The sequence below is a fragment of the Alternaria triticimaculans genome (assembly GCF_023758025.1).
Source record: "Alternaria triticimaculans strain BMP 0046 chromosome Unknown scaffold_2, whole genome shotgun sequence".
NCBI lineage: Eukaryota > Fungi > Ascomycota > Dothideomycetes > Pleosporales > Pleosporaceae > Alternaria > Alternaria triticimaculans.
The window spans coordinates 1,083,388-1,095,794 of NW_026055959.1; the positions used below are offsets into that span (position 1 = coordinate 1,083,388).

The window sequence follows — 12,407 nt, forward strand, 5'->3', positions numbered from 1 at the left end:
GAACGAGGAACGAGGAACGGAAGGCGGGCGGAAGTCGCGACGCGTCACGCTAGCCTAGTCGGGCACACGCGTCACGGCGGACGATTTCCGGCAAAAAGGAAGGGGGGACCAGCACTGCAGACGGTAGGTCTGGTCGTATATCGAGTAACTGTTGTGAACGCCCGAGACATAGATGTCGACAGATACTGTATCAAAAGGGACGGATGTTACAATACGCTGCGCTCTACATCACCAAGGAATGGCACAATCATGACAGAATGTGTACGTTGGTACCTTTGCGATTAAACAGTCCAGTGGCTGTTACTCTTCTTCATCATATCCAATGCTAGACATTTCCCATCGATCATTACCTGCTAAACACAGCCTAAGCCTTGGTCTCGGCGTTCTCAACCCTAACGGGGCTGTGCTCGAGACCCTTCTCGTTATCAACCTCGCCACGCTCAGCACGGCGAGTGTTGCTGTATTCGACCCTAGTCTTCCAAGCGGGAACTCCAGCCATGAACATCTCCTCAACATCCTCGAGCGTCTTTCCAGCCGTCTCGGGGAATAGGAAGAAAGTGTGGATAGCCATGGCGAGACAGAAGACACCGAAGATGATGTAGACGCGCCATTGGATGTTGACGAAAGCGGGTGGGACGAAGTAGGAGAGGGCGAAGTTGAAGATCCTGGAGCGGAGTTAGTACGTGATGATTTCAAGCATCATAAACAGGTTTGTACATACCAGTTGGATGAGGTAGCGACGGCAACAGCCTTTCCACGAATGCGGAGAGGGAAGATCTCTGGTGGGTAGACCCAAGACGCGGGACCCCAGGTTGGCGCGTAAGAGGCGACGAAGAGGTATGTGCAAGCAATGACAGCCTTCGCAGGCGCGCCAGTAATCTCCCAGGATTGCTCGGCAATACCACCAAGACCGCCTTCAGGAGCTGGGTTGCCGTAGGATGCCATGAGACCGGCGTTGGCGAACATCCAGATCATCATAAGGACTGCGCCGATGACGAACATAGGACGGCGACCCCAGCGGTCCATGAAAAGAAGAGCAGGAACCGTCATCAAGACGTTGATGACGTACTGGATGGAACTGGCGACGAGGTTGATGTTACCGGTAAGACCTGCCATGCCGAAGACGTATGTGATGTAGTACATCTGCCGAGGTAGAGGCATAAAGTCAGTATATGTTTCACACGCAGCTGGTACAGTCAGAACTTACCATGACGTTCATGCCAGTCAACTGAGACCAGACTTGAGTGAAGATACCAATGTGAACGCGGTTGATCATGTTGGGCTTGAAGAGCTCCATGAAGGAAACGTTAGCGTTCTGGCGTTCGAACTCGATCATCTGACGAATCTCATCAAGCTCAAGCTTCACGAAGGGACTGTTGGGGTCACCCTTGCCGTGAACCAGGGTAAGAACGGCCTGTGTCTCCTCCCATCTGTCGTGACGGGCGAGCCAACGAGGAGATTCCGGTAGGAACAGAAGTCCAATACCAAGGATAACAGCAGGAATCATCTGCAGACCCCATGGAACACGGAAAGCCTTGGTGCCTTCCATGAAGCTGCAGCCGTAGGAGATGTAGTACATAATTAGAATTCCCCCTGAGAAGCGCTTATTAGCTTTTGTCTCACCAGGAGTTTGTCGAGTGGGTACTTACAAGTGATCGCCCATTGCTGGGATCCTACAACACGACCGCGGCGGGAGGGAGGAGCGAGTTCAGAGACGTAGACAGGGACTTGGGCGGAGCAGATACCGACAGAGAGACCGTTGATGAAGCGACCGACGATGAGCATGCCGATGTTTTGAGCGGCGCAGGAGATGATGGAACCAATGATCCAGATGGCACAACCGATTTGAATAGCCCTGCGACGACCGAGCTTATCCGTAAGGTAACCAGAGACGAGGGCACCGACGAAAGAACCACCAGGCATACTGTACTGAGTCAGTTGCTGAAGATGTAATACATGGTGAGAGCCGACTCACGCCGCAGTGATGCCTCCTTGGACATCGGCGGTAGGACCAGAGCAATCGTCCTCGGGGCCTGTGAAGGGAGGACCCTTAGGCCCCTGGTTGAAGTAGCATCGGTATTGTTGAGTTGGCAAACTATGAATGTTAGCATCAGTCTCAGATAGCCACGGCGAGTACGTACATAGCGCTCATGGAACTGATATCGAAACCAAACAGTCCACCGCCGATGACCGCAATGGCGGTGATGCCGTAGATGTTGCCGATCTGGTAACCCATGGTGGTATCTTGTCTTGCCAATCACCCTGCAATGGATGTATAAAAGAAACCCGGAGGTTGGCAGGCGTGGTTACAGGAGAACAAGCCTGGCGTTCGGGGTGCGAAAAGGGTTTATATGCCACGCTTCCCTCGGCTTGATACCATACGCGCAGGTTGGGTCAGGGGAGCCAGGAACAACGTGGGAGCCCCGCAGCGGACCTTTCACGGTTCCAGGTAACGGTCATCCCTTCGTCGGTCGGAAAACACTCTGATGTGCTTCCTGGCTTGGTATAGTCTCCGAAGAACGACGCGTTGATTGGTGGGAGCATGATGTGGAACCTTGCAGCGGAGTGAAGAGATGACAAGCCTGACACGATCCGTCGGCTTAGTGCTTGTGTGTTGAGTCGCAATCTTGGGACAATTGATGCCGAGACAACGGGAACGGGTTGGCAACGAGGCGGATGAAGCTTTCTGCCTTCCATGGCGCCTCCTGCCACGGAACTCGGAGCTGCGATCATCGATATGCTCGCCTTTCCTGGTTTGGCTGTACCACAAAGGATGCTGATGGTTGCATCCATCTCATCGACCCGGAGATGCGAGCCCTCCGCACTCCGCACAATGTCTCTCCATTTTTCCTCCAGACTCCAGACACCCACAATTTCGCACCCCAAGGGCACCCCATGAAGCAGAAATTTTCGTTCTTGGTGGGCCTTTGCGATGTGCAATTCGCGCTCAGAGCACAGCATGGAGTTTCCACAGTTGACGTCACGCACCGCAATCAAGAACGGCATGCAGCCAGTCATCGCGCGAGACGCTGACGTCGGCCCGCTTTTCCTCGTGCAACCGTGCCGCCGCTAGCGTTGTCGTATCATGCGCCTCCCGTTGAATGGAAAGCTTAAGCTCGCGGCCGAGTGCCGAGCAAGCCTGTAGCTGTCAAGCTTCAACAAGTCGTCTGAGAGGGCGTGGCATTTTGGGCCGTGGTAAGGCGTTCAGCTGACCCATCCTTTGGTATGCGATTGGCATGTCGGTCGACGCGCCGGCGCACTCCATTGACCACATCTATACGAGGTGAGGCTCTAGGTGGGCCGTGACCATCGCTACGGGGCGATGAGACCGATCACTGTTGCGCTCGTGTCTTTCGCTGCATGTGCCGATGACATAGCGTAGAACGTTGCACCGAAAAAGATGCGGCGCGGGTCCGCTGATGATTAAACAAGTCCCAGCGACGCAAGCGCTTCATCGCGTGGAATAGTGGAGTCGCCGGGCAGAGGATGGATGGGGAAAGGAGATGTTGGAGCGCGGAGAGGAAACTGGGTCGATGCTTACCAGTGCTTTCATTACTTCCCAGCTGGCTTGCTTGTGACGCGACTTCCTCATATATCTCGGTGCACCGCTCTCAAGTCTTTAGTATCACATCACTTAGCACCCTCGACATGCAGTGCTGCACAAGTAAAGCGGATGCATTTCCCGATATAGCTCTCGCAAGCTTGTCAGGTAGCCAGCAGCCACCCGCATTGTCCCCACACGCACCTCAGTCGCCGGGACCTGGAAGCGCCGTGAATCCGCCGTGCTGGTCGCTGGACTCCGCTGTTCTTGATGTGACCGTCCGAGACCATCGGGAAGTATAGGGAGCAAGGAGATTATACCCCAATCAAGGCAAGTCCACGATTCAGACACACCGTATGGTGGAAACGTAACTATCTACAGGATGATTGTATTGCATGATACGAGCATCTTTCCAAAGGTTTATGTACGGCTTCCTGAACAAGATACAATGAGAAACGACAAGACATTATACATGGCCAGTATCAGACCGGGCTTAGCCCCAAACAAGCTTCTTCAAGGAATACTCAAACTGTTCCAGGTAGCCGGTACTCTTCTTCGCGTCCACAAGGCTGATTATATCCTTTTCCTCTACTTTCAGTGTCCTGTCTTCATCCCTGCCGCCCTTCTTCATCTCATTGGCGATCCTCACAATCTCATCGCATACCGATTTGACAACCTCGCCTTCATTGTCAGGGTTGTCGCCAGGGGATGACGGAACGCTGCTTCTCGGTGGAAGCGCTTTGAACGCTAGGAAGCGGCCCGCAGTATCCTGCTTCTGGTCTTTCTTGGCGTCGTCTTTGCGTTGCTCATCGCTGGCGGCTCCGGAATCTAGAGCCCTTGTATTGCGCCGTACTAGCTCGCCCTTGGTATCGGCTCGATATCGTATGATGAGACCAACGTTCTTGTCTGTGTCGGTGTGTCGTTGCGCCAGTGTGGACGTAACGTACACACCTCGCATGAGGCCTTGCACGTTCTCCAGCGGGATACGCTCGAACTCGCGTACTTTCTCTGTTCCCCAGTCGAGACGGCAGAAGTACAAGGCCTTTTCTGTTAGTAGAAGGACTGCTTCCTCAAAGGTAGCAGTCTTGACCTGGTTAACAGCAGTGGGTACGCTCAACGTCCATCCATGTACCAGGTCTTCGTCGCGATCCTCAATCACGATTCCAGCAGAACGCTCAATGGCCTGCTGCCGCACTTTGCGCACATCTATAAAGTAATCTGAGCTCTTCATATCGGCTTCGAATTCCGCGAAGATGGTATCGGTAGCGCGACCGAGAAGGTAGTCGATGACTGCCTGAGCAAAGTAGTCGTTCACGATGTTGTTGTAATATCTCGTGAGTGTCAGTCCGAAATCGGTAAGCGCACCAGTTATCTGCCGTTTCCGGGTACGCGTAAAGTCGCCCTTTAGCGCAGCAGTGCCAGCATACTGCCGAGATATGGCATCGCCATTGTCAGCCCAGAGGGTGTTGAACCACGATGTGCTGGGGTCGTTCTGGAGATCGATGCTGTAACTGCCCATTGACAGTTGTGCTTCAAGAGCAGTCCTGGCGCACGCAGATTGAACAACGTTGGTGCGGTCCAGACAGTCCATGCAGTTTGTACGCAAGACGCCTGACTGCTTTTGCTGTACTTGATTTCCTAAGATCTCCACCCATCCAGAAGATTTCATGAAAGGTTCGATTGAATCCATCAGCTTCGAGACGTTTTCAAAGCGCATACCGCGGCACACGTTGTGGAAGTCGAACCATTCGAAACCCAGCTGCTTGCCTTTCCCGTCCATCCCGCCATTCTCATTGAGCGACCTCGAATGCTGTTCATAAAGCTCACCAATCTTCGCCTCAGTACCGTGTTTGTCTATGAGCGAATCACAGTATATATCGCCATAGCGTGAAGACAGATCGGCAAAATGCTTCTTGAAAGCGCGAGCATTAGTCTCAAACGATCCCCAAGTAGAGACTTGTGGTTTAAGGCTGTAGGGCGATTGAGAGAAGAACAGGGGAATTGAGCCTCGAATCTGTGTGAAAGAGAAGATCTTGTCTTGCGTCGTGCTAAAAGCCGGGTTGGATAGGATCTGTTCCGTCTCGACGCTATTCGCGGTACAGCCCTCGTCATCTGTACCCCGTCGTAGGTAACGAAGCCCAGCTCGCTTGATAGAACGTCGCGAGATGAGTGTCAACAGGAAGTCTTTTCCGTCCACAAGAGAGGCATCGGGATCAGATGCTTCGCCATTGCTTTCCGTATTGGACTGTGAGTCCTCTTTCTGCTTTTCATGCCAGGACTGGAGCTGGATGTCATCTGGAGTGGCACTCGGGTCGACTACAAGACTGTTCGACTGGCCATCAGCTGTCTTGATCGTGAAAGGTCGTTGACCAACGAAGCCTTGCATTACGGGGAGCACAAAAGCATGCTGGCCCGCGTCAATGAAAGGTGCGATGATGTGCTGATTCCAGAAGAACTATATACTGGTGAGCAATCGTCCGTTACATGGACAGGGTGTAAACTGACCAAAGGATCGAACTGTTTAAACAGGGCGACACTAGAACTTGCTTGCTGCTGGCCAATACCGTGTGAGATGTCATAGTCGTATGAGAAGAAGAAGTTGCCTGATGAAAAGTACATTTTGGTGGTCTGCAGAATCTTTGGTAAGAGTGCTACAGTGGCTGCGTCCTTCTCGCCGCCCAGGGCCTTGGGTATGGCTTCTGGGCTGACTGGCTCCGAAATGTCCTTGTCATCTGTAGGGATGGCATCCGGCTTAGACTCGCTCTTAGGTTGTTCTTCTTCCTTGGGCACCCCCGAGTCAACGTTCTGCGGCACGTTGTTTGCCGCCAGGTTCTCTTCTGAGCTCAGCCCTTGCAGACGCCTGTTGTCAGCACTCCAACCCTTGCGCGAGAACCACTTGTCAGCGAATCTTCCATATACACCTTTTCTTTGTATAACGTCTTCGGCCACACTTGTCTTGCGCTGCGCACTGCCTTTTTGTCCGGTGACCGAATCCTTGACCTCGCTTGGTGTGGACGATGAGTCCTCTACAAGCGAGTCCGTCACACTGGGCGCGCCATCCTCGCTATCGCTAGCGCTATCTTCGTCTTCCAGGCCGGGTGCCCTGTTGCGGCGCTTCAAATGATCACGCGTGGCTGCAATGGCCTTGTCGGCGTCGGCTTGCGAGGAGAGGGGGATGAGGGCGACATCGGTGATTTTGTAGATGGGCTTGCCGCGTATAAGCGCCACCTGTTCGCGGTCGGATATGGATATCAGGAAGTAGGAAGTAGCCACTTTGAGTAGTCCTTAGAGTAGGGTCAGCTTGTGCCGCAATGCGCCGATGATTGCGCGCGTACCGATAATGCCATGCGCTTCCACAGACACGGGCGCTGTTTCTTCTTCGCGCCTGTCTTTCAACAGGGGGCCGACGTTGCCCTTGTAGTCGACCTTGATGGCCTGCTGCGTCGCGGGCGGATGGTTGCGGGGCGGGGACGGCTGGAGGATGAGACCATCAACGGCGGCGAAGATGAGCAGCTTGCGCACAAGGGAGGGCATCTTGTCGGCGGCGCTATGCGCGTTCAGGGCTGAGTGACTCGACAAAGTGCGACATCAGGTCGCTTCTAGGCGCGTTGAGACGTCTGGTGGGTTGAGCCGCCATGACGTCGTGTCGCGCCGCGCTAATCTCAAGATTTCTTACCCCACGCGTCCTCCTGTCAACCATCGTGACATGCTCAATTACCCCCCTACTTGTCTTGCGTCCTAAGTACTGGCATTGTATCAAGAGAATGTTTGCGACGACAAAAGTGCCGACCTACCACATCTACCCAGACTTCGTCTCAAGCAGTCAGGCTTAACATCCTCATAGTTGCTTAGTAGATTATGTCTTACGAAACCTGCACACTCTTTCAAAGGCCGTGCAAAATCGAATCGTCGTGGCGCAGGTCCAGAATCACTGTTGAGAAGATATTGTGAAATCCGTCTTCATTGCTTCCAGACTACAAGCACGTCCTCGAGTGTTCGAAACGGTCACAAGCACTTCCAACGCCATTAACTAGGCTGCGAAAGAGAAGCCAGCCAAGTGCAAATTATGTTATCACGGCTTTAACCAACATGTAATACACGGCTTTGGTGGGTTTTTGGGGTACTTCTGGCACAGGCTTCGTTCCTCGCTCAGGAAAAGCGGTGCAGGTCAGAATTGGATGCCACAAGTGAACGGGTGAAGGCACACTGGGGTGCACAGCGTCGATACGATCAACACTTGGAAATTGCGTACAGCCTATGAGGAGACCGATCCTGGTATGCTCTGACAGTTCCTACCTGTTCTTTGTGAGTCATGCTATTCAGCGTCACACCTTCTCGTCCACCATGCATGGGATCTGGCTCGGTATTCTAAACGGACAGCGCCTCTCGGATTTATGCGTTAAGTGCAGCCTGCGATGTAGTCATCCATACACTCACTCCTCAGATCTGACCATGCAGCGATTTGCTATTCGTGCGTTCGTATATACGATAGACATGAGTAAGTCTTCACACATAGCATGTCTTTGTGGGGCGTTTGCATTACTTCATCAGGCCGCGCGAATCGGAGTTAGACAACTAACTCCGGATCGGGCCGGCGCTCCTTCTCGATCTACGGGGTTTCTGATGTTACAATTACCTATTTGGTCTATAGCAAGTTCCAGACCGTACTCTATTCGTCGTGGATTACGCCTGGTGGACATCCGTACGACCCGTTCATGTTGTGCTAAATCGCTGGCAAGATATAAATTCGCCCGCCTTCCACTCCAGCTTGAGTATCACAAAATCCATATCCTCTACTTCAGTCGAAAATCTGCATATCATCCGTTACCACAATCTAATCGATTCAAAATAAATATGTCCTCGAACCCAGACAAGGAGGTCGTGCTCGTAACAGGTACCAGCCCTCCGGACGTTTACCAAGCTCGTCATACTGATAGCCTCTGTAGGAGCAACCAACGGTATCGGTCTGGACACCGTCATTTATATTGCCTCTGCATCTCCAAAGTACCATGTCATAATCGGCGCGCGCAACATGTCGAAAGGCGAAACAGTCTTGAAAGATGTGCAAGCCAAAGCAGGCATCCAAGGCACACTCTCCCTGGTGCAACTCGACGCCAATGACGACGATTCTATCAAAGCTGCTGCCAAGAAGATCGAGGAGGACTTCAGCAAGCTCGATGTGCTTATCAACAACGCTGGTATATGTCCCGAAAGAGACGGCACATGGCCAGACCGAGAGCAGATGCGCACCACGTTCGAAACCAACGTCTTTGGCCCTACCATCCTCACAGAAGCTCTCATTCCCGCAATGAAGCGCTCATCCAATCCGCGCATCATCAACGTGTCCTCTACTATGGGTAGCATCACTTTGATCTCCGATCACAGCTCTCCCTACGCCCAGGTTAAATACCCCGGATATCGCATGACTAAAGCTGCGCTCAACATGTTGACGGCATACCAGTACGTCCAGCTCAAGCCAGATGGCTTCAAGGTCTGGACGTACTGCCCAGGCTATGTGGTGACGGATATAGGAGACGACAAAGAGCAAAGGAAGGAACAAGGCCTTGAGAGTTCAGAGACAAGTGCGCTAGGACTGTTACAGATTGTGCAAGGCGAGAGAGATGCTGATGTAGGAGGGTTTGTCGGCAGATATGGACAGAAGTATGGTTGGTAGTGACTGTTAGCTTCTTGTGCGGTGGTAATCCAAAGCACAAATACTACATTGATGATTTTCCAGGAAAATGGTTTTCGCGCATTTTAGCACGCTATGAGATCTTCCGGGGCCTTCAATGTTGTTGATGGTTAAGGTGGTCCTTCCGTTACAGGCGACCTGCCCCGCTTTTCCCCTGGCAGCTCCTGTCACCGCGTCATCGCTTCGTGCAACGAACTACTGCAACGCGTCTTTATTCCATCAGAAGCGCGCACGAACGCGAAGTGACGCACGTGCGGATTTACGGTCCTACAGAATCTGTACCTTCTACATTGAGAAATTTCCGAGCCGGTGCACTGAACCCACGTGGTGCGATGAACCAATCGCGGGACCCGATGAGCGCACGCGACGAGCTAACGCCAACGCGACGCATGGCGGGAACGACTTCAACAACTGAGCTTTAGTGCATGCCGTTGCGCGCTGAACAGCATGGGTGCGATGGCGTATAAAGGTCGGGCCTTGTTGCTCGCGCTCTTTTTGTTTGCTTTGTGCGTCTTCACCTTGACCGCAGACTTCAATTCAGAAGGAAAGAGCAACATGTTGGGATCATTGGTAAGGATAACTCCTGGCATGCGAGAACGAACGGATGCTAATGGTATCAGGCTTCTGCGAGCGTAATGCTCTTCGCTCGTATGTTGTCTTCTTGCGCGGAGGTGCCCAAGCTGACAATACATAGAAAGCGCACTGGCATCCAAGTCTGACATCCGTTTCAACCATATTCAAGTCATCGGAACGCACAACTCCTACCATCGTGAAGTCTCACTCGCCGAGCGACCAGTCTTTGAGAAATACGTACCGTCTCCAGAAGACTACTACTACTCGCACGCAGAGCTCGACAATCAATTGGAGTACCAGTCCGTGCGCTCTTTCGAGCTCGACTTACATTCGGATGAAAAGGGCGGCCTGTACTATCCCCCTGTCATATGGACGCTCTCAAACTTGACAAACGCCACCACTCCTTACAATGGTGACATTCTGAAGAAGCCAGGTATCAAGGTGTTCCACGTCACAGACTTCGACCCCGATTCTGTCTGCCACACCTTCATCGACTGTCTCAAGCAGTTGAAGAGTTGGTCAGATGCACATCCAAGACACGTCCCTATCACTATTGATCTCGAGCTCAAGACCGATGCGCCGGCATGTTCATTAGGCGGTGTCTGCCCTGGCGAAGCGACAAACTGGACCCTCCCTCACCTCTTGAACGTCGACGCGGAGATCCTCTCTGTATTTCCTAAGAAGCAACTCATTCGCCCTGATGACGTGCGCAAGAGTGGTCTTACCCTCGAGCAGTCCATCTTGCAACAAGGCTGGCCGAAGCTAAAGGATGTTCGCGGCCGCCTTCTATTTTTCTTCGATAACGACCCAAAACCCAGTGACCCGAACTCGCCTCGCGAGCTCTACAAAACCGGCGCCCCCTCGCTACAAAACCGCACTGTCTTCACCAATGCGCTCGAAGGATCTTCCGATGCTGCATTCATCAAATACAATGAGCCGCGCGGCAACGGCACAGCAGAGATCCGGCGTCTTGTCAAGAAGGGCTACTTGATCCGAACACGTGCTGATATACCCATCGATACCATCTTGAACCGCACTACAGAGATGAGGGACTTAGCTTTCGAGAGTGGTGCGCAGATTGTCAGTACCGATTTCCCAGCTTGGGGCATGAGCAGTCGATGGGGTTGGGACTATGTCGCCAGGCTTCCCGGAGGATTGGCTGCGAGATGCAATCCTCTTATCGCACCGGAAGGCTGCAAGGACAAAGATCTGGAGTAGATGACGAGAGAATAGAAATGATCCATATCACGCCGCGATCAATATCATCATTTTACTACAACCTGTGACGCAACTTGAAGTGAATGAACATCGGTCTCTTCCAGCACACATCTCAGTACAATGAAGGATGCGTCATATCGCTTGCGCCCGAAATTAGCGACAGGTGAAGGCGGTGTATAGCAGGTGAAGATGAGCGTATAAATATCTCGGTGAATTCACGACTAGGCAGGGTGGCAGGTTCGAGCAAACACGTGGCCCGTGCGCTCCTTAGCCCGCCCGCATCTGCCCGCAGTCTTAAGTAGTCTGCCCTCCCTCTCCTCTCTCTCTCCACCACCATTTACTGACTCCGATTCTCAACTTGCGAATTTCGCGGACTGTACACCAAGCCCTTTCTTGCTCCGCGCTCGCGCGCATCATATCAAATTGAACTACACCTGCTCTCCTTTTTGCAACATGCGCAACACTTCTGCTTCAGCATCTCGACTGCACAGTAGCAATACCTGTGGTATGGCGACTTCCCGTACTCAGGCATTGCGATCTGCCGTAGGGTTACTCAAGCTGTTCTGTTCTGTATCTTGGAACAAGGAGGGTAGCTACCTCATCCTTCCTTATGCGGCATTCTTCACAAGGTTTTCTTTTCGGTTTCGCGTTCGTGCGGACCTCTTCTACATCTTTCGCTGATTCGGCGGCTACCTACCTACAACCTTGTATGGCCTTCGGGCTGATCCTCATGGCATCCGAGACAACGCCTTTCACCAACCTAGAGATTGGTGTCCCGCTTGTCCACTCCCTGCGCCGAAAGCCGTGCTTAGCATGCTGCTTACCGGCCAGTCGACCTCTTGCCGCTGGTTCTGAGGAGCCTATATCAGTACTTTGCTGGAAGTACTGACGAAATTATCAGTACGGACAAAGCCGTACGGCAGTACTGATAAGTCGACCTCCAGTCGGCGCCTCATGTGATAGGAACGGGCGGATGCGCGATGAAGTGTATGACCGAGCGTGTCCCCCGTTCCTCGAAAAAGTTCATTGGTTTCGTTGCAATTCTGCTAAATCATCTTTTCGTTTGCTTTTGCGGCATGCTGCTGGGCTGAAGAAGGGATACGAGTTTTTGGGGTGCAACTCTGGAGTCAAGCTAGAAGATAGCAAACCAGATGTCTTTATCCGGCAAAAACGTGAACTTCATTCTATTCTTTCGTCTTCGGGACCACCACTGCCAACTCTTTTTCTGTTACTCACCGCTTCGACTTTGACCTATATATCCTATAATCCGAGGCAGGCCTCCATAATGACCGAGCTTCAGAAAGCAATTCTCGTCAATGTCTTGTTCGTGACTCTAGTCCTATAGTACACGCCTTTCAAGCCACTACCATCTGCTTCTGCGGT

At 52.5% G+C, this 12,407-nt stretch overlaps 3 protein-coding genes across 3 annotated transcripts; 1 reads left to right on the forward strand and 2 right to left on the reverse strand.

The window, feature by feature from the left end:
- Positions 1-364: 364 nt before the first annotated feature.
- J4E78_002044 (uncharacterized protein) lies at positions 365-2,236 on the reverse strand (the record flags this gene model as incomplete). The annotated part of the gene is made up of 6 exons (XM_049362694.1): positions 365-665; positions 722-1,143; positions 1,208-1,593; positions 1,650-1,924; positions 1,976-2,095; positions 2,142-2,236. The coding sequence occupies 6 exons, from the start codon at positions 2,234-2,236 to the stop codon at positions 365-367; spliced, it is 1,599 nt and encodes a 532-aa protein (XP_049225286.1).
- Positions 2,237-4,034: 1,798 nt separating this feature from the next.
- On the reverse strand, positions 4,035-7,075 carry J4E78_002045 (uncharacterized protein; the record flags this gene model as incomplete). Its single annotated transcript, XM_049362695.1, has 3 exons — positions 4,035-5,996; positions 6,047-6,825; positions 6,877-7,075. 3 exons carry the CDS (start codon positions 7,073-7,075, stop codon positions 4,035-4,037), a joined length of 2,940 nt encoding a protein of 979 aa, XP_049225287.1.
- A 1,320-nt stretch (positions 7,076-8,395) lies between these two features.
- J4E78_002046 (uncharacterized protein) lies at positions 8,396-11,024 on the forward strand (the record flags this gene model as incomplete). Its single annotated transcript, XM_049362696.1, has 5 exons — positions 8,396-8,435; positions 8,488-9,207; positions 9,763-9,803; positions 9,854-9,881; positions 9,928-11,024. The coding sequence occupies 5 exons, from the start codon at positions 8,396-8,398 to the stop codon at positions 11,022-11,024; spliced, it is 1,926 nt and encodes a 641-aa protein (XP_049225288.1).
- Between the last annotated feature and the right edge of the window lie 1,383 nt (positions 11,025-12,407).